General features: G+C 44.9%; 1 protein-coding gene across 2 annotated transcripts in view; it reads left to right on the forward strand.

The window, feature by feature from the left end:
• The window catches only part of LOC144818759 (uncharacterized), a 206210-nt gene that overhangs the window by 42975 nt on the left and 141600 nt on the right, over positions 1-21635 (forward strand). For both annotated transcript variants that reach the window (XM_078676480.1, XM_078676479.1), the window contains exon 3: positions 465-569. In XM_078676480.1, coding sequence (XP_078532606.1) covers positions 465-569 — 105 coding nt within the window. The remainder of the gene's footprint in view (positions 1-464; positions 570-21635) is intronic.

Consider the following 21635-nt stretch of genomic DNA (forward strand, 5'->3'; position numbering starts at 1 on the left):
GTTTGGCAAAGTTCTTGAGCTGGGCATGGGCCATTCGAAACAAATATGGGGGGGTCGAGCAGTTGATAGTGTAAAGAGGGACCTTACTTTGTATTGGAATGATTTTTAATGAATTAAGGTTTTTATGCCAATGAAGGAATCATGGGTTTTAGCGCATCTGATATGTCAAATGCTGATTGCATTGTCGACTTCTTATACTCAATTTTATTTTTGTAAGATCTTGTTTTAAAATGGACATATAAGTATTTATTAATTTATGATGAAATGTGATTGTTTTCTTCATCCGAACGATGTATTTTAACAACACTTGTTATGTGAAGGTGTAATTGTTTTTAAATTTTGGATGATTTTGTCTTTTATGATGAATAATCGAAATAAAGACTTGATTGATTGATTGAGTGATTAATAGTTAAACTATGCTTTGAGTGATTAATGTATTGTTTATTCTTTTCTCTCAATATCAGGTCCTCGCATTGCCACATTTATTTTTTCATTAAGACCTGAAATGAAGGAAGACCTGTTCCACACGGACTACCATGTAATCAAGATAAAAGACAGTGCTTGCTCAAGTGAGTCACAAAATAATAGTGAAATATGAAACTTAAAAGTCCAGATACAGCAACTTCCTACAGAAATAATATTTACTTAGTTAAACGAGGAAATGTAACACTCACCTGAGATCCATGTATATTTCATGAATACGCATGGCCACTGACACCACTAACATGTGCATGCTTCTTTACATAACGGATAAGATGATATATTCCATTAATCCTGCTTAAAACATGATCTGTGATCTGAGCGTCCCAACTTTATACCAGTCAGTATTAAGAAAATGGGAAATTAGGATGCAGTATAGAAAAATAAAAGGATCAGTTTTTTAACCCCTTGCATGCTGATGACGGCCCCCAGCCGTCATGCACTACGGCGCTTGTGTGCTGATGACGGCTGGGGGCCGTCATAAACCCGCCCACTTGCGATTTTGCCGCACAGGCGCAGAATCGCGGCCGCATGCAAGGGGTTAAACAGATTTTTTTCTTAAAAGTGCCCAACATAATGTCAGTCATTGACACTTGAACATCTAAAGGTCGAGCCTAAGCAGTGGGAAAGCGTAGTGTGGTGATGTAAAGTAAGCGATGAAGTAATACACAGACAAGTTGCTTGATTTTTTTTTTGTAAAACAATTTTTATTGCAGAGGTAATGCGGGTCATATCATTCATACACCAGGTAGGACTGAGTATGGCTTCCACATTTGTGCTTTCGCCAATTATTTACACAGCCTTACAACCCACATCCCGGAGGCTGGGCGGCAGCTAATCACTTATCATGCCGTATAATCTCCAGTCCCAAATGGGTCAGTGAATCAACCCCCTCTGCTTTTGGGTGTTCTGCCCCTCGGTGTGTCCTCTCGTTCCATGGTGATGTATATGCTCCCTACGCAGTAGTGTTCTGTTTAAACATTTTCTCCCACCCCCTCCCTGTGTCCCTGGTGTCTGAACCAAAGCGCCATGGTTGCGAACTCGGGTGAGTCGGTGTATGTAGGATCTCGGAAACAAAGTTCAAGTATGTGTGTCTGGTGTTAGTGCGGTGCCCTAACCTGCCTCCTCAGGGGTCTCCCCCGCGTGGTACTTCCCCTTCTTCTTCCCTCGTTTCTACACTGTCCCTCAGGTCCTGGACCAGGGACTCCCATGCCAGTGCCGCTTCTTGCGCTTTCTCGTTCGCCGTGCGCCTAGCTAGCTGGTACCGGAGTGTGCTCTCTGCAGTTGCCCACTTTATCAGACAAGTTGCTTGATAAGAGAGATATTATTGTATGCTGAATAGATACATAAATGACTCCACCAGGAGCAGCTGTACTTAGAAGCTCAGCCCTTGTTGAAGCGTCTGAAGCACCCTCCAGGGAACTCTCATGGCCCTGTTGTGAGTCCAGTACCTCATCAGGTACCATGACAAGCAGGACACCACACATCTCCCTCCTTTTGAAACAGAAAGGAATTGTCACCCACCGTAAGAACCACAATGCAAATATAGACCACAAAAACACCAGACAATGCAGCATCATCAGTATAATGCATGTAAAGAGGGCTCCACAAAAAATATGTTGCTTCTATATTACAACCACCAGCAAACCTCACCTATTGGCCAGACAAGCACAACTGGCTGATAAAACCCAATATACTAATGATTAACTTCCACAACATACCTACAAACACTGACACAACCAACCAACAAAGCAATAGAGATATTGATATTGGTATCATAATGTGTTCATTCAAAGTTTACTTGCACCAGGTGCATTCCTACCCGCAAAGTCATGCCACTGAAATTTCCCAGTATCGGTTCAACCTGTAACTTACAAGAATGGACTCCAACTCCGTGCCAAATTCTTCTTCTATGCGACGGTTCTTTGCCACCGTTTTTGAATAGAAGCTAAATCAAAACATCATTAGTCAAACATCAAATCTTAATCTCTTCTTAAATTCAGTCCATTCAGGTCAGTTCTGTTAGTCTTTATTCGATAGTTCAGAATCATAAAAGACATAATACATACATAAAAGTGTCATAAAAAACAGTTAAAACCCTATGGACATGCATTTAATACATAATTAAACCCACATATCGAAATCCTAACTTGACAAAAATAATTAGAATATAATTAATATTTTCTACATTCAGTCACTAAAAGGGAGCCAGTTTAAATAGGACAGACTGAGTTTATTTCCTCAACAACCGCCAATTTTTTCCTCCTCAAAGCCCAGGACCAACTCCAGAATTTCGCAACAGCAATAACAATGTCTGCGCGCGCGTTCGTTGTCAGGATACGCATGGCCGTAATACAGGATCTAGTGCCAAGATTGGAACATAAATGCTTCAGCCACCTAGAGCCTGGGCCTTTATAAACAGGACACACAAAGAGAACATGGGTTACTGTCTCTTCCTGAGTATGACAAAATGGACAGTTGGCATTCATGGGCTTTTTCCATTTGGCAACAAAAGATCTTAAAGGAAGGGAACCCACTCGGAATTGGTAGTATAATTTCCTATAATTTTTCTTTGTGATCAAATTCCAATATGGTTCTGCTTTCGATACAAACTTATGATCTAGGAAGGTACCTGTGAGCGAGGTACCATCCACCGCTGACAGGGTCCTTCTAGTGACCATATCCCAATAAAGGGTTTTTAAATCATTTTCATTGGGAAAAATGTTTCCGATTGGATCATCCCACAATTGTCCAAGCCCCATTTCCGTTAGATTGTGCTTGATCTTCTCCAGCCATTTAATTTTTGAAGATAGATCAGCACTCCTAATGTGCATTAATGCACTCGCGAACAATACCAGTTCAGGGGTGGCCCAAAGCCACCTCCAGTAGGCTAAGGGTCTGAAGCCTGCAACCTCATCTAGAGAAGTGCAGCCCAGGTCTATAAGTAAAGGCTTCATAGGTGTTGATTGAGGGAGGACAGTCAGGGATGTTAAAAACTTATTTTGCGATTGTACAAGGGGTGTAAGATTTTCGAACCCCCAAAGTTCAGCACCATAAATAATAGAAGCTTTGATTCTCCCTTATAGATATCAACTGCTGGCCCTATGGGTTTTGTATGGGACAAATGATGTTCCTTTAATAGGGCACCCGTCAGCTGATTATGCCTTAAGACTATAACATCTAGATGGGAGGCCCAGTTCATCTTCCTACCCATAGTATCCCCTAAATAGGTGAATATATCAGTCTGCTCTAAAGATACATTGTCCATTACCACCTTGCCCTTGAAACATTTGTGCCTATGCAATACCATGAACTTTGTTTTTTTTGTGTTTACCACGAGCTCATGGTCACTGCAAAAAAAACAAAAAAACGGTCAAGGGCACGTTGCAGACCCAACTGAGTTTTAGATAAAATTAACGTATCGTCCGCAAACATTAATAATGGTACCTTTGAACCGGCAAGAGATGGTGCATCAGTAGGAAAATAAGAATAATAAGAGATCACCTCGTTTATGAATAGGGAAAATAAGGTGGGGGCAAGGACGCACCCTTGCCGCACACCCTTATTAACTGGGAAAGAGTCCGTTAATTTGCCCTGCTGCCCCCACCTGCGTAATTTGCCTCATGCAATTTAATGATGAAGGCGAGAATTTCCTTAGGCATCCCAGCCTCCGTTAATGACTCCCACAGCTTGTGGCGGGGTACTAAATCAAATGCTGATTTTAAATCAACAAATGCTGCATAGAGTGTTCCCCCTGCTAAAATCACTGTGGTCAAATAAATCATTGTAAATCTGAAAACTTGGTCAATGGTGCTGACACAGGGTCTAAAGCCCGCTTGAAAGGTGGCTAAAACATCCTGATCTATAATCCATTCGTTAACTCTACCTAGCATAAGTCTCGCAGCAATTTTTTGTAAAGTATCCATTAGGCTTATCGGCCTATGGTTGCTGGGACTGGCACGGTCTCCCTTTTTGTAGATAGGAATAATTTCCGCCCCGCGCCTCGTTTCCGGTACTGACGCACCATTGGCTATAGCATTTACGATAACAAAAATATACTCAATCCATGTCTTCCTATCGTTTTTGTAGAGGTCTGCTGGGATGCAATCTGGGCCGGGGGCCCTCCCTGCAGGGACCCTGTCTAACACTCTATCAATTTCTCCTTTAGTAAATTGTAAAGCTACCTCGGAGATGACCTCGGGGTACTTTGTGCAAGTACTTTGAGCGCTAGCAAATTGGCCTTGGAAATACTGGCCCCAAAGTTCTGGAGGAACATTATTAATTGTATTGCATTGCATTGTAATAGCATTTATATAGCGCTTACTACCCCTGACGAGGCGTCGAATCGCTTTTTCGGTGGGTAGCACGCTACTCCGGGACCCACAGAGGATTAGTGTTGAATTAGTATAGTGAAACATGCAAGTACATTTTAAGTGGTGGATAGGTTAATCAGTTATTTGGATTTGGAATGATAGCAGAAGGATAGAGTAGGACAAAGGTTTGTATTTATTTATCGCTCGCTTGTTGACGCATGCTATTCAGGGAGCCTATAGAGGATTAGGGGTGAATTAATATGGTGAAATATGAGGTAATTTCAGTGGTGGATATTAGTCTGTTACTTGGAGTGAGAAGGATAGCGGATGGATAAAAGGGGAAGAAAGATTTGCATTCATATAGCATTTGTTACCCCTGATGGGCGTTGAAGCGCTTTTCTGGCGAGTAGCACGCCACTCCGGAACCCATAAAGGATTAGTGTTGAAAATTAGTATAGTATAAATATGAAGTAATTTGAGTAGTAGATATGTTAATCAGTTATTTGGGCAGTATATTAGTATAGTTGAATATGGAATATGGAATTTGAGAAGTGAAAAGTGAAACATGTTAGTCTGTTAATTTTTATTGAAAAAGGATAGTGGAGGGATAAAAGAGTGAAGGATTTTTTTTTATAGTCTTAGCAGTAGGAAGAGCCTTTTGGATGAGTAAAAAGGAGTTTTGGAGCGAAGGAGTCAGAGGGGAGAGTTTAGAAAGGTTTTTTTAGGGGATCGGTGTAGTAAAAAGAGGTGTCAGATGATGCAAGGAGGGGTAGAGCAGGAGAGAGTCTAGAAAGATCCAAGTACATGGAAGGTACATAGATGTACAATGGAGGTATGTACATGTAGACCAAAAATGATTTTTATTTTTTGATGATTATTATTATTATTATTATTTTTTTTTCTTCTCTTAACAACATAATTGTTTTACATGTTTTATAAAGTAATACACAAAGATAGGTACATATCTATAGTGAAAACAAATGCCTATATACAGAGGGATATGCTGTAAATTTCTATTTCCGTATGGTGCTTATGTGGGGAAGAGCCAGATCTTGAGTAGTTTTCTGAAGATGGTTGTCGGTGGATCTTATGTTGGGGGGTAAAGAGTTCCATAGTTTGGCTGCTTGAACAGAGAAGGATGTGCCACCCATTGTTTTTTTCTTGTATGGTGGGATTTTGAGGCGAGATGCTCCTTTAGAGCGTAGGTTCCTTTGTTGAATGTGTTTGGTGATTTTATTCCTGATGAAGAGTGGTCCTATTCCATGTATTGCTTTGTGGGTAATTGATGTGGTTCCTGTTGTACTATTACCCCATTTGACCAATTGGCAGAATCCAGTCCAGTTCTTTTCTTTACTGGCATTAGCTAGACTAATCCATCTGTCCTCATCAAAATCAAAATCATTGTTTGGGCTTTCTTGTAATTTGCCCTTGCTACTTTCACACATACGGTGTCTCTCAGCCTGATTGCGTTAGGAAGGTGCCGAAACGCAACTCCACATTCCTCATTATACCACTTGGCCGATTTTTTTTGTGGGGGCTTGGACGTTTTCTTAGCTTTTGTAAGTAGAAGCTTTACATTGGCATAGTGTCCCTCGTGGGCCTTCATAAGGTCGTTATGACCATTGCCTTTTGTTGCCTGCAACCCCATCAGTGCTACAGTCTTTTCCGTAGATAATCTGCTTTAGAAGATCTTCGTCCTCTAGGACCACTGCCCATTTAAACCCTGGCGGTCTTGGGACATGGTAACTTCTCCTATCGTTGAAACAATGTCAACAGTTGAGGGATCTGGACTAGTTCTATTTAGGGTCAGTAGTAAGGGATCATGGTCGCTTTCCGGTCTGTGGAATACCTCCATGTCAAATAATCTAGGCCAGAGCTCTAGACTTATGAATATGTAATCAATCCTACTACTCCTGATCCCATTCAGGTATGTAGAACAACCTTTCACATCTGAGGGAGTTCTCCCGTTGGTAGCTCTAATCCCCCGACCTAGAGATAGGCTTTTCAATTGGAGCCCTGCCTCAGACCATTTGTTGACTGGAGCCAACGAGAGGGACGATATCCCCCATATTTGGTCCTCCTCCGTGCTAAGGTTACCGTCATCAAATCCCAGAGGTTCGAAAGTGCAGTTAAAGTCTCCCGCTATAACCATAGCACCCGAGCCTGATAGACCGTCCAGAAAAGGGCAATAGTTGGTGTAGCTTTCCCACCCGCTATTCCTCTCGAATAGACATTGATTAATATCAGGTCTAACTTGCCCTTAGAGCAGATCTTAATAGAAAGAATATCTGGACTATCTATAAATAGTTCCGTAGTTTGATAGGAAGACTGTTGCTTTACCCATATTGTCAAACCCCCGCTAGGTCTACCCTTATTTGCAATAGCTGCTTTAGCATATGTCAAATATCCGGGTCGGCAAATTGTGTCTAAAGACCAGGTCGCCTGGAAGATAATGACGCCAGACCCCTCTACAAAGCTAGACCAGTCCAAGGCCATCGTCTTGTTGAGTAAGCCTGCTATATTCCAGGAAATCACAGAAATTACTGGAGGAAGCGGGGTCCCAATTCCACTTGGGCAGGTCGCCAGTCACAGGCTGGTTCCTGGGCTCCCCACAAACAATTCCACTTATTGCTTTTACATCATTGGGGGGATGAGAACTACAATGTGCCTGTATCAGGGTAGATGGTCATTGTCAATCACATAAATCTAGGCCGGATAATGGAGCATATCTATTGGACATGGGAACCTCCTGAAATCTGTTTGCATACCCAAAGCGTACAAAGGGTACATGGGGTCGCCTACCCCTCCCCAGACCCCTCCCCAGACAATTCGAGGCATTGATAGGGTTATGCCCTGGTTTGTAGAAGTACCCTACTGGCAGTATAGATACCCTGCCCATACGACCACTCAACATCCCGCCCAGATTATCAAGCTAAAATCTTGTTGCATGCACATTATTAAAATTGACAATAGCACAGTCCCCAGTTTCTTCCTTCGCAGTTGGTCCAATCCATGATGTACGTCTAACCATAATTATTTATTTGTCCATGCCTTAATACCAGAAGCCCGCCTCCCCAAGACATTTATTCAACCAGTGCAGAACTTTACACAGTAATTGGTCTGTGGTTTCAGCCTGGGTTTCGCACAGGGGAGGGACATTTTTTAAGACTATTAATAAAGGAGTAGATGCTGGAGGTAAATTGAATATAGGAGAGTTTGTTATATTGGCACTGGATCTCACATCTCTTGGTCCCTCCACTCCATTGATACAGTTGATCTGGGTGTCCATGGAGCGACTGTTAGAACTCATATCCCTCCTTGGGGCTTGGACTATCCTATCCCTGCCTTCATGCGGGTAAGAGACTATGGATTGAGCGAATTCACTAGATTGATTCCCTGGGTCATCATCGGGCCTATACGCCTGTGTTGGCTTTTTGGATGGTACTCCAGCTATATTTGTTGCAATTCCTGGGACTTTTAATTTCGTAACTGTTGTGTAAGATGAATGGGTATCAGATATAGTTATGGGAGAAACCATACTCCTCTGTTGGCTTTTTGTATTTGAGCCAGTTGGTTTTGTATGATTAAAAAGTCCCTCAAGAGTAGCAAAACCTGTCTTGACCGGGGTTTCATAATTAATACGTCCCTTCTCTATCCTAGTCAACCTGTGCGTAATGGGTGCTAACAATGTTTTTAATAAGTTCTCAAGTCTCTCCCATGTTACTTGTTCGCTGATCATGTTGCTTCCCCCCATAGAAACAAAGTTAGAATCCATGGCTACCTGTGCAATGTCCAATGTAGTACTCTCTGCGGCTGTTGCATGGCCACGTGTTTTACTTGACCTCGGAACTTTTGCCATACAGGGCCTTTGAGGTCCTCCTCCCCGCTTCCTTTTCACTACCGGATTTTTATTTAATTGATTAGTCTTGGACTCGCGTGTGGGGGCCAGCGGGGGCAAGCAGACACAGGACTCCAGGCCCCAGAAGTGACCGGCAGAATTGGAGCCCCTCCCCCCTGACACCGGGGGCATTCCTTACAGCTCACGTCTCCCGCTTCGTGGGAGACGCTTCGTCTTGGCCTCGGCATGTGGGGGCCAGCGGGGGCAAGCAGACACAGGACTCCAGGCCCCAGAAGCGACCGGCGGAATCGGAGCCCCTCCCCCCTGACACCGGGGGCATTCATTACAGCTCGCGTTTCCCGCTTCGTGGGAGATGCATCGTCTTGGACTCGGCGTGTGGGGGCCTACGGGGGCAAGCAGATACAGGACTCCAGGCCCCAGAAGCGACCGGCGGAATAGGAGCCCCTCCCCCTCGACACCAGGGGTGATTTAATCAGCAGGTCATTTCCACCACGCAGGATGCGCGCGGGCGGTCGCCGGGCTAAGCCCGGGCAAAGGGTGTGCCGTCTGTGGCCGTCGGAGGCCGAAGCAGGACGGGCCGGGCCACCCCTCTAACCTACATAAATGGGTACGCGAAAGTAGCTGAGTAATGGGGAACAGGAGGGCAAAAAGGCAAAGGTACCGAGAAAGTCTGAATCCAGGAACTGAGTTTGGACCTCCCCACCATAGTACGTAATGAGTCTGATATTATGCCTGTCATGCCTGTGCCCAATGTTCCCTTGGAGCCGGTAGTTGTGATTACTCATCCTACTCTCCATTCTACGCCTGTGGTTGAGACCATAAGTGGCTCAGCATTAAGTAAGGGTATAGACTGTCCCAACGGAGGAAAAACATCAGCCCCTTTGTCTCAAAACAACTCGGGGAAACGCAGACGACCAAAGAAGTCTATTAAACTAATAAAATCTCCAGTTCTGACAAAAGGTGCTGACTTAAGTATTCCTGAACAATTGGCTGAACTAGTGGAAGAAATGTTTAATTCACGACTGCAGCCAGTGCTGGTTGGCATAGCCAAGGACATTGTAGACTCTCTTAATACCTGTGTTGCGGGTCTGTTAAAAAAAATGTGAATATATTGACCAATTTATAAATTATAATTACCAAGGGCCCCCAGGCATTGCTGTCCCACACTTTGCACACAGTAGGCAAGGTGAGGCCCTGGAGGACCTCCTAGCTACTATGAATCTTTGTGAGGCAGGTATCTGCGAGGGGGAGGAGAAGGTCCCCGCATTTAAAGGTAAAGACCCTGGAACTGTCATTGATTATATTTTTTTATCCTCTGGTGTGATAACTAGAGTCTTTTCCTACAAAGTAGTGCCCTCTGTGTTCAGTGACCATAACCCGGTTATTCTGGAGTTGGTTATGGGTGAAGCTATTGATTCAAGGGCTAGGGAGTGGGTAGCGATGAGTGATATAACCACAAAGGATCAGGGTAGAAGGCTAAATTGGACAGGGTGGTCCCTGAAGCCTTCTGTGAGGATCTTTTTTTTATTAAAGCTGAGGTAAACTTGGCCTCATGTTTAGATAGTACTGCTTCTAGTGGGGAAATTATTGATGCTTATATCTCCATATGTGCCCAGAGTGAGTAGTAGAGTGAGAAGTAGTGAGTGAGTAGAAGAGAGTGAGTAGTAGAGAGTAGTAGTGAGTAGTGGAGCGTAGTAGAGAGTGAGTAGTAGATCGTGAGTAGTAGAGAGTAGTAGAGAGTGAATAGTAGAGTGAGTAGTAGAGAGTGAGTAGAGAGTGAGTAGTAGAGAGTAGTATACACGTACGAGCTTCTGCAACTCGGGCCCCTGGAGGTCTGGTGGCTGTGGGGACTATTGCGTCCACTGCAGGGACCTGTGTGCCACGTAATGGTCACATGTTCAAATCCCAACAGACCCTCTCAGCCTTTCATCCTTCTGGAGGTCGATAAAATGAGTACCACTGAGGGGGGGGAACAAACATCCATTATTTAGCACCCATGTGTGAACGTGCGCTTTACAAAGACACTTTATGTTATCTCCGAGCGCTACACGGTCTGTAACCGACAGGTCTGTCATAAGGGTCCCTCTGCAGTATGGTGGTATGTAAGCTTCTCAAGGATATATATGTACATCACGTTTTACCCATTGGTAACCACCTGACAGATCAGATTTTGCGCACCAGACCGATTAACCCTGCAGAAGCTACAGGATTTATTAAAGACGGGGTGGGTGGGTTGAAATGAGAACGCGGCGGGGGCTGACCTTTTCATTTCCGTGCAACACGCGGGTGTCCCGTGTTTTAATTCCCCGCTTTGGAGGAGAAGGAATGCAGGGCTAGTCTGTTCAATGTGGAACCCCGTTTGTGGGGGGTCCAACTCCTCTGGGCCCCCCAAATCACACACCTCTGGAGAGACCCGGCTGCGGGATAGAAATCCACTATTCTAGCTTTTAATAAAGTCAGGTGTGGGGGAGGAGTACTTAATCACAGACACAGCTTGCGGCCCACCACCCCCTTTCCGAACTGTGCTAGACCTCTCCGTTAGGGACCTCTAAAGAAATATATCGAAAGTTTACAATACGCATTTGTACTCTACTGTTCTTCCTTGATGTCAGCTTGATTTTCCGCCCTGTGAACAACTGAACCCAGCAGATCCAACACATCTTGCTTTTTCCGCAGCTCAAGCAGACCCCACACAGGAAGGTTCGCTCGATGACAATCTTGCTAGAAGTGGCCTGATCGACGGTTGGATATTTGACACTGGTATAAAACCATCGCTTCTGGATCCTGTTAATGGGAATGCTGAGTGTGGTTGGTGTCCACGCCTGGTACAATAGTCTCACAAGTTCAGCAGCTCTGTTACCTTCCAATAGTTAATCATCATCTCGACAGGAGCTCTCTTTAAATTTGCCTTTTAACCAAATTCTTCAAGTTTGAGTAGAAACACCTGTCTTGTCCCATCCTTTCACTGTGCCTAAATATATTACATTAAAACCTTTAAAAGATATTGCTAGATATATAGTGGTATGTTATTGTTTTTGTAACATAACATATCATTTAATTGTTATTTAAAGGTACTATCAAGCCTGCAATAAACTACTGTTAGGTATGTTATGTATTTAGCATAATATGCCACACACGCTATTTGTAGAAACGTGAATGTTGCCTCCAGATTTCAGTTTCGAGTCTTGACGAAAACCACTTCGCCATTCATCCTTCCGAGGTCGGTAAAAGAGTACCATTTACATGAGGCAGCAACTCTTGTTGAGACATTGCAAGAGAGTGCCAGTGACGCCATACATGAATGATTTACTTATTTACACATTCACCAGGCGCCCCGGTTTTGTCGCGACAAACTCAGGAAGTGTCAGTAAATTAAGCAGAAACTATGCTTTTTCGAGAGTGCCGACTGGACTCAAAAGGAGGCCAGTGTTTATGTGATCCATTGGAGGATTCGTTGGCATCCATTATCAGGAAGTCAATCAATTAACAAAGATGATTGTGTTTGGAATAGATTGTATTTTTTGGGCGGGGTGGGGGAGAGTTTTATATAGCGCTAACTCGACCGGAGGTATCAGAGCGCTTTACATGAGCAGCAGTTGGGTTACAGATGTGTTAGATTGAAAAGTTGTATTCAATTCATACATTTCACAAAAATATTCACATGTTTCACGCAGACTCCGCCGCAGCCGCACGGACCCACTGAGCTACCTGCCAGGCTGGTGCACGCGCTCGACTCTACTTGAAATGAATTGCATTTCCGCTTAGATCTGTGCCGGGGCCAGCTCTTGAATGTACCACTTTAAATATGTCATGGTATTTTAATAAATGTAAACAACAAATTAAACTGATTTCTTCTAAGCAGAAAATGACTCACCTGAGATCAGAGCTGATATTACTTCTCATTTTAAGGACAAGACGGACGGTAGAAGTGCGATTCTCGAGCATCCGCTCAGCCCCAGCTCCATGAAAAAATGGCGGCCGCAAACATCAGGCAAAAAAAAAAAAGTAAACACCCACAATGGGCCCACCTCTTCGTGACGGCAAAAAAAGGGGCGGGATGAGTAAAAATCACGGGAACGCCCACGAATTCGCTCGGGCAATGACTGACAGATCTCTCTTCCAATGGCTAGCCTCCATTTATGGAGCTAGCCAATGGAAGAGAGAGGCGGGACAAAGCCCCGTACTGTTCTAACATAGGATTTCGCCTGGGCGAACACTGCTGCGCAGTGCTACGCCAGGCGAAACCTAAAAACGACCCTTCTTGTATGGGTGGGCTTAGTGTCCACAGTAGGAAAAGCCCCAAAACATAATGGGGAAACATCAACATTTCCTGTCAACAAACAAACCTGATTTGGTAATAGCGATAGCTGCCTTAACTGGGGCCTGGCTTGACTGCCACCAAGGGAAACCTACACATTTCTGAAAAACGGATATCCGGGAGAGTCCAGTATGGTGTGCTTGGCATGGAGCCCTTGACGGTTTTTACCCATAATGTCTGCAAACCTCAAACTGTGCCTAAAATCATAAATTTTCCTTAATTTATGTGATGGAAACTTGTAGATCAGGAGGCATCCCTAAAATTCCTATCACCCAGCATTACCCTACTTGTGCGGATAAAAACACTGTGCCACTTGTATGGCTGGGCCTAGTGCCCACAACAGGAATGGATCAAACCAAGGTCAATGGGAATCCCCTCACAAGGGCTCCCATTGACATTGGTTTGATCTGTCCCTAGGGAGACTAGGCACTAGGACCTAGACCCAGCCACACAAGTCCTCAGCAATGTTTTCGGCACAAATGTGGTATCGCTGGGTAGTAGCAATTTTGTGGATTCCAAAACTTTCCATCACAGAAATGTAAGGAAAATGTGTGATTTTGAGGCAAAGTTTGAGGTTTGAAGGGGTTTTGTGGGTACAAAAATCTCATGGGAGCCACGCAATGCACACCATCCTGGAATCCCCTGGTAGTCTTGTTTTAAAAAATGTCTGTGGTTCGTTGGTTTCCATGGGTGGCCCCCAAACAGCTGCCCCAAATACCGCAGCTGCCCCTATTGCTTAGCTATCAATGTAGCGCTTATCACCTTTTGTGTCATGGTCTCTTGGCCCATCCACACAAATGGGGTACCGTTCTTATCGGGGGACATTTTGGAACTCAGGGTGGCAGGAAATGTGTGGTTCCCCCAGATTCCAGAACTTTCCATCACAGAAATGTGAGCAAAATGTGTTTTTTTGTCAAAGTTTGAGGTTTGCTATGGATTCTGGGGGGGAAAACTGTGAATCCACCCTGGATTTCTCCGAATGGCACAGAACTGACCTGACTGTAAGCCGTGAGGGCAACGGCTCCTCACCTTTCTACAAACGCCGTGAGGGGAATGGCTGGACTTGCTGCAGGACCCGCTGCGCCGTAAGGGCAACGGCTGTAGTTCCGAGCAGCAACTACAGCGAACTACACATCCCAGCAGCCCCGGGGGCGGCGCACATTCTTCACGCCAGCAGCGCGCCCAGAGGCGCTTGAAGAAGCCGGAACACCTCTCGCATCGCGAGTCGCGCACGGGAGCAACGCGGGAGAAGCCCGGGACAAGGGCGGGGCCGTCCGGGGCCAGAGGAGGCCGGGCCGGACCCCCCCTCTAACATCAGACTATGGGTAAGCGCAAGATCACACCAAATACTGAGGAGGGGGTAAGAAGGCCAAAGTACCGAGACACTCAGAGACCATCATTTCCTCCTACCTTACATCTGCTGTGGGGGCTTTGTCTAAGGAAATAGCTACAGCCCAGCAAGAGTTGGACTTGATGCCTCCTCTACTTATTAACCAGCCTACCACCTCAACTTTACTCCAGCACCGTGCATCCCACTAGATCCAGAAGTAGTTGTGCTGAACTCCAACCCCAGCGCTGCCATTACTGTCTGCTCAGCCTCAGCCCGCTCCCCTGCCCCGAGTTCGTCTAACCAGTCCCAGGGGGCTCATCCAAGAGAAAAAAGCTACAAATAAAAGGAGGAAAAAGCCTGAGGCCTCTAACACTACCGAACAAGTGGCTAAGGAGAATATCGGGAAATACCTAGAAGCGCTATTTGTTGCTCGTATTGAACCCTTGTTAGTGGGCATAGCAAAAGACAGTGTGGACACTTTGAATACTTGCCTCGCTGGCCTTTTAAAGAAATGTACACTAATTGATAATTTGGCTAAGAATCTGGGCTCTGTCCAGGAACCACTAAGGGTTGCTGGAAATTGCACAGATATTAGTTCACACAACGCAGTATGTTCAATGGATCCATCAGTGTCATGTGAAGGGGGGATCACAGACAACTCCAGGCCCAGGGTCTCTTGTAATTCTCCAAGTAGTCCAGTTATCACTCAGCCCACTCCGGGTCATACTGACAGCCATTTTGTGACCCATCGCCAAGCTACCAGCACAAGGGCTAAGGGGAGCCAATTACATCTAGACCTGCCCCTGGATGCCGCACCTTTAGTCGCCGCATTCATAGGGGTTTCCCCGCTAGCAAATGGGGAGTTAGAACCCACAGCGGCACTAATACAAAAGGCCAGACAATGGTGTACTGACACTAGTAGGGGCGGGTTAAACATCTCCAACAGGATCATAATGGCTAGAAGGGGGGGCTGGATTGGCTATCGTCCTAAACATGTGAAGGGTGACTGCGTCATAGTCAACTTTGACAGCCCTAACCTGGCAGATAGTCTGTTCTGGGATGGCTCAGCGATCCTAGACACAGGGAATATGAGACCAGTTCCCCTGGGCTTTTTCTATCCGCCGCCCGTCACACAACACTCACTCCCAGATCTACATCCCAGGGCACGTCACCTGGCCACGGCAGGCACGGTTGGAGAGCAGTATCAGAAGGGACTAGACGGGGCAGGCATACATGTGCCCATTACACATATAGGGGTCCTAGCAATCCGAGGGCTGTAACTCCCCAGACAACCCATATCTCTGGCGCGGGTCCTGGCCCAGCGCTGTTCAACAGATTCTCCCCACTCGTTGATTTAGAGGAAGTTGACTGACAACCAGCCCCAATGTCGCCACCCAAAACTGGTACTGCGATTGCAGAGGCCACAGTAGTGTGCAAACTTATCAGCTGGAATGTAGCGGGCATCAGAGCTAAAAGGGCTGATAAGGCTTGGATTGACTTTGTTACTAGTCATGACGTGATAGCCATACAAGAATCATGGGACACCTCAGCTAGCTTTTGGCTGGATGGCTTTACCAGCTTTGCCGTCCCTGCAACCCCTAGTTCTGCAGGCAGAGCTAAAGGGGGCCTCCTTTTCCTCCTCTCATTAAAGCTCTTTGGGTCATTTAAGCAGCTGGAATCAGGTTCACCGAACCTCTTAATTGTGGAATGGGCAGTTTCCCCTGCCCGTACACTCATTTTAATTAACTTTTATAATTCTCGGGAAAGGGTAGCGGATTATGACCACATTGCCTCACTGGGAAAATTTTTAGGTAATTTCAGTCTAAACAATTACACCAATTTTCGAGCTCATCCTAATGAGTGATTTTAACATTCATTTCTGTAGTAACCCCTGCTATACAGGTGAATATGAGGGTCCCCCAAGTGCGACGGCCCCTCACTTTGAGCACACAAGGTCAGGAGAAGCCCTAGAAGAGCTACTGGCCAATTTTAATATATTCGAACCAACCTATACAGTGGTGGGCGAGAGATTATGCACATACAAGGGCACGGACCACGGTTCCGTCATAGACTATATTTTCTTGTCCCCAGGGATTTTAGTCAAGGTCAGGAAGTACATAGTAATTGTTTCGACCTATAGCGACCATAACCCTTTGTTGCTGGAGTTGCTTTGGTGAGAATCCCTGTGTAAACAGGCTGGTCCCTCCCAGCCAGGGCCCACTATGGTGCCTACAGACCAGGGCAGAAGGCTCAAGTGGGGAAAGGTGGTCCCGGAAAGTTTCACCACTAACTTACTCCCCAAACTCGAGGGTTACATAGCGACTTGTCTGGACCAAGATGCTCTCAATTTAGAAATCGTAGAGGCATTTGAGCTGGTATGTGCACAGATCTCGAAGGACTGGACGTCAAGCCTGGGCCAGAGAAGGGCAATGCCCCATAAATGGTTTGACGCCAATTGCTCGAGAATCCACAGGCAACTTAAGCAAGCCCTGATATCTACCCCAAGAGACAAGGCCCTCATTACCAACTTGAGGAGGGAATACAAAAGAACCACGAATGGGAGGAAAAATGCCATTAAAAGGGATGCTTGGGATAAGTTACTATCAATAGACGTATTGCGAGATAGCAGACAATTCTGGGCCACGATAAATCAGCCCTTCTTCGCAGATTCTGATAATGCAGTCACTGACTGCGTTATCCCTGATGAGAGGTGGCTTCTTCATTTTAAAGAAGTATATGGTGACCCTGACTGTGTCGCTCTCGGCGGCCCAATGGTAGCCCTTGATCTCGCCCCCTTAGTTTTTGGTAAGGACGAAGTGGAGAAAGCCATCTTAGAGACCTCGAAAAACAAGGCGCCGGGGCCAGATGGCGTACCGGCTGACCTTTATAGACATTCCCGGAAACTATGGGCACAGGTGTTAATGAATGTCTTTTGTGCTGCCAATGACAATGTATTCCCCACCACCTGGGCAACCTCAATCATCGTGACAATTTTTAAAAAGGGGCAGCGTGACGATCCAGCATGCTACAGACCCATTTCCCTCCTCGACTCTGCCATTAAGATCTTAGATAGAGTCCTCTTGTCCAAATTAAGGGCCAATTTAGAGGTCTGCGGGGGGCTCTCAAACATACAATATGGGTTTAGAGAGAAAAGGGGCACCCTGGATCAATGCTCTAACTTGCACCTTCTAATTTCTAAATACACGGTAGCCAAGGAGGGGTCCCTTTTTCTGGCCTTCATGGACCTCTCCTCTGCTTTCAATTTGGTAAATAGGTCCAAGTTGTGGTCCATTTTACTGGAGATGGGAATCGATCCCTCATTGGTTAAATTTATCGCCTCCCTCCACCAGGAGTTATTTGCCACAGTCAGGGTCACTAGGGAAGGCAGGTGCACGTCCAGATTTAAGTCAGAGAAAGGGGTGGGCCAGGCTTGCATCCTGGTCCCCCTTCTCTTTACCATCTACATTAATGGGCTGGGAAAACATCTTGAGGCAGTGGGGGTGGACGTTCCGCGTGTAGGAGGAGCCACTGTACCGGCTCTCCTATACGCGGACGACGCAGTCCTAATAGCACGCACCGGTAATGGTCTCCAGACATTGTTGGATCTTTTTGGCTCCTTTATGGAGAAACTTGACCTAAGAGTCAATGCGAAAAAATCCCATTCGATGGTGGTTGGCCAACAGAGAAGTAAGCCCAAAACCAAAACCTTTATTTGCAAGGGTGAGGTGGTTTCACGGGTCAAAGTTTTTCCTTATCTGGGGGTCCTGTTCGACGAGAGGGGGTCATGGGCTCCCCAGATTAAGGCTAAGAGCTTATCCCTGGCCCGTTCCACGTCCGCCCTGTTGGGTTTTTCAAAAAGGCTAGGGGCTAGGCCGATGGAGGCCCTCTTGAAAGTCTACAATAGTAAATGCATCCCTATTGCCACCTACGGGTCAGCCATGTGGGGCTACGTTGCCCAAGATAATATACAAAGGGTAGAAAATGGGCTCTTAAGACAATTTCTGTCTGTCCCTACTCTCCCACCTTTTCAATCCACTCCGAGGTGGGTATGGTTTACATAACGGACAGATTGAAACTGGCCCCCCCCCTAGTATTTTGGACAAAAACATGGCTCAATTCAGAACTAACCTTGAACCATGCAATTTTGTCGTATGTTTTGTCTTTGGACCACGCCATGAAAATTCCCTGGTTGAACTATTTAAGAAACACCTTTACACACTTGGGGAGACCTGAACTCTTTTTATCACCGTCTAACATCAGGAGAGAGGATGTCAAATGGATCAAGATTCACTTCTTGGAGAGGGCTGGTTTGGCTAGAGAGGAGAGGGAATTAGTGAAACCCTCAGTAAGATCACATTTCATGTTAACCACCACCCCTTCTCTCGAGCCTTACCTTAAAATTGTTACCAAACCCCTACATAGATTTTTACTGGCAAAATTTAGATTTAATTTGATCCACCTCTCTTTGGGATGCTATCAATCATGGGCCAAACCAGAAGAGGCCACTCCTTGCAATTGTGACAAATTTTCCCATCAAGATACCTTGCATTTTATGATGTTTTGTGGGTTTTACGTGGGTGCAAGGAAAAAATACTTGTTACCTATCTTGAGGGAGGCCGGCTTTATTCAAGTCAGGCCGGCACTAATTTACCTCCAGATGCTGAGCAACACTCGCATTATCTATTGTGTGGCTAGTTTCTTAGCGGCGGCTTTTAGAATTAAGAACAAACATGCTCCACCGAATGCACTAAACTAACTATGGTATTGTCCACACTGATTTTACTTTTTACGTGATTTGCAGTGTTTATGTTTACATGGGCTTAGCACTGACTTTGTACATTCATGAATTGCTTATTTCAACCTTGTATGTATTCTTATGCCTTTTATGATTTTTAACAAATCGAATAAAGTGTAATTTGACTGACTGACTGACTAGTTTAAAAAAAAATGCAAGTTTGCTAGGTTTTCCTAGGTGCTGGCCGAGCTAGGGCCCAAAATCCACAGCTTTCCACTTTGGTAAAAATGGGTCAGTTTTGAGTGGAAAAATGTGATGTATTCATTTTGTATTTTGGGCCGTTTCCTGTTGTGGGCACTATGCCTACCCATATAAATGGGAAACTTTTTATCCGCAGAGTTGGGGAATGTGGGTGGAAAGAAGTGTGTGGCTCCCCACAGATTCTAGAACTTTCCATCACAGAAATGTGGTGAAAATATGTTTTTTTAGTCAAAGTTTGAGGTTTTCAAGGGATGCTGGGTAAAGTAACCCGGTGAGAGGCATGCAAGTCACCCCACACTGCAATTATCCCAGTGTCTAGTACTAAAAAATTTGCAAGTTTGCTATGTTTCCCTAGGTGCCAGCTGAGCTAGGACCCAAAATCTATAGCTACCCACTTTGCAAAAAAAGGGTCAGTTTTGAGCCCAAAAATGAGATGTATCCATGTTGTGTTTTGTGCCATATCTTGTTGCAGGCACTAGCCTTACCCATGCAAGTGAGGTACCATTTCTATCGGAAGACTTGAGGTAATGCTGGGTGGAAAGAAGTTTGTGGCTCGCCGCAGATTCCATACCTTTCCATCACAGAAATATAAGGTAAATGTGTTTTTAGTCAATGTTTGAGGTTTGCCAAAACACCTGGTGTGAGCCACGCAAGAGACCCCACCCTGGATTCTCCAGGTATCTAGTTTTAAAAAATGTTCAGCTTTGCTAGGTTTCCCTAGGTGCCGGCAAAGCTAGGGCCCTAAATCCACAACTGCCGACAATGGAAAAAAAGGATCAGATTTCAGTGGAAAAATGTGATATATCCATGTTTCATTTTGGGCCACTTCCTGTCACGGATACTAGGGCTACATCCACAAGTGAGGTACCATTTTTATTGAAAAACATGTGGGAGGGTACCCGTAGTTCCATATTTGGTATTTCCAATTGATTTCGCTGCATTTATGCCTTCCAATTGTAAGCCAGTCCGTAAGAAAGAAAACATTTGGAAAAATCCCCTATAAATCATATGCTAGTATGGGCGCCCAGAAATTCAGAGATGTACAAATAACCACTGCTCCTAAACTCCATATCTTTTGCCCATTTCAGCAATACAATAGGTTTCCTTGATGTTAATTTTTCACTCTACAATTTTCACCATATGAATTGGTCTATACTCGGTACACAAAGAAAAACCATTGTACGGTGCAGCTTACTTGTAGCTTTTGTATATCTGCCATTGTGACAAAAATCTACAGATAAAAATGTCACAAATGGCTGTTTTTTCCTACTCATTTTCAATATTTCTTTACTTCAACAGTAGCCTATTTGAGAAAAACCTGAAGAAATTACACATATGACCCCTTGCTAAATTCAGAATTGTATCTACTTTTCAGACATCTATAGATTTTTGGATCACTCATGGGTTTCACATTGGTTTCCACCACAAATTGGAAGTAGGTTGAGAGCACAGAAATAGGAAAATGAGCTACCTCTTTAAAAAATGGCAATACCATAGTATAAAATTAGGTTTTTTAATTTAACTCTGCATGTTCGTGAGTGCTGGAAAGATAATGACTTGAGCACAACAAACCTGTCGTTGATGTCATTTTTTGAAAAAAAGCCAGATACTTTTATCTGGAGCACTTTTTTCCTATTGGTACCCCAAAACTCGAAAATTTGCTATATTTTGCATAGTTTCTCGGTCTCCTCCAGGGGAATCCACAAGCCCTGGGTAACTTTAAAATCCTTAGGATGTGGGAGAAAAAGGACGCAAATTTGTCCGGGATACCTTACGTGGAAAAACGGTTCTGCAGCCCTAAAGGCAAACTACCCAAAAAGGGCTCCACACGGGGTGGGGATGGGAGGGATAGGTTAGTCGTTAAGGGGTTAATAACCAAGGGGTCTAATATACTTATCTTTTTGTTGCCATTGGCAGCTTTGTAGGTCAGAGTTGAACTGTGCTGTGAGGTGGTGGTTTTATAACAAGTGTGATTGAAATGATGGGCGGTTATGGACGTCATTTAGTTGCAACCTCGATCTTGCCCCTTACTACCCCTGGCACTGCCTTTGCGACCCCTGGCCTCAGAGGTGGCAAAATCAGTGCCAAGAACACAGGGGTGTCTCGCGTTATCAGAGTCGGGCTCTAGCCTTGTTTTCTGCTCATTTCTATTTCATTAATAGTGAATAATAGTTTATTATTCACTATCAGTGTGATAAAAAGTGGAGCAGCAAGTTTCGCGTGAAATCTGATGCCATTTGTTGTCTGGAGGTGCATGTTGCAGCATCTCTATGTGATTGTCACCATATTTGTGCCTGTGATCATTCCTGACATCATGGATAAGAAAAATTAAATGGTTT

The sequence above is a fragment of the Lissotriton helveticus genome, chromosome 2_1 (genome assembly GCF_964261635.1).
Source record: "Lissotriton helveticus chromosome 2_1, aLisHel1.1, whole genome shotgun sequence".
NCBI lineage: Eukaryota > Metazoa > Chordata > Amphibia > Caudata > Salamandridae > Lissotriton > Lissotriton helveticus.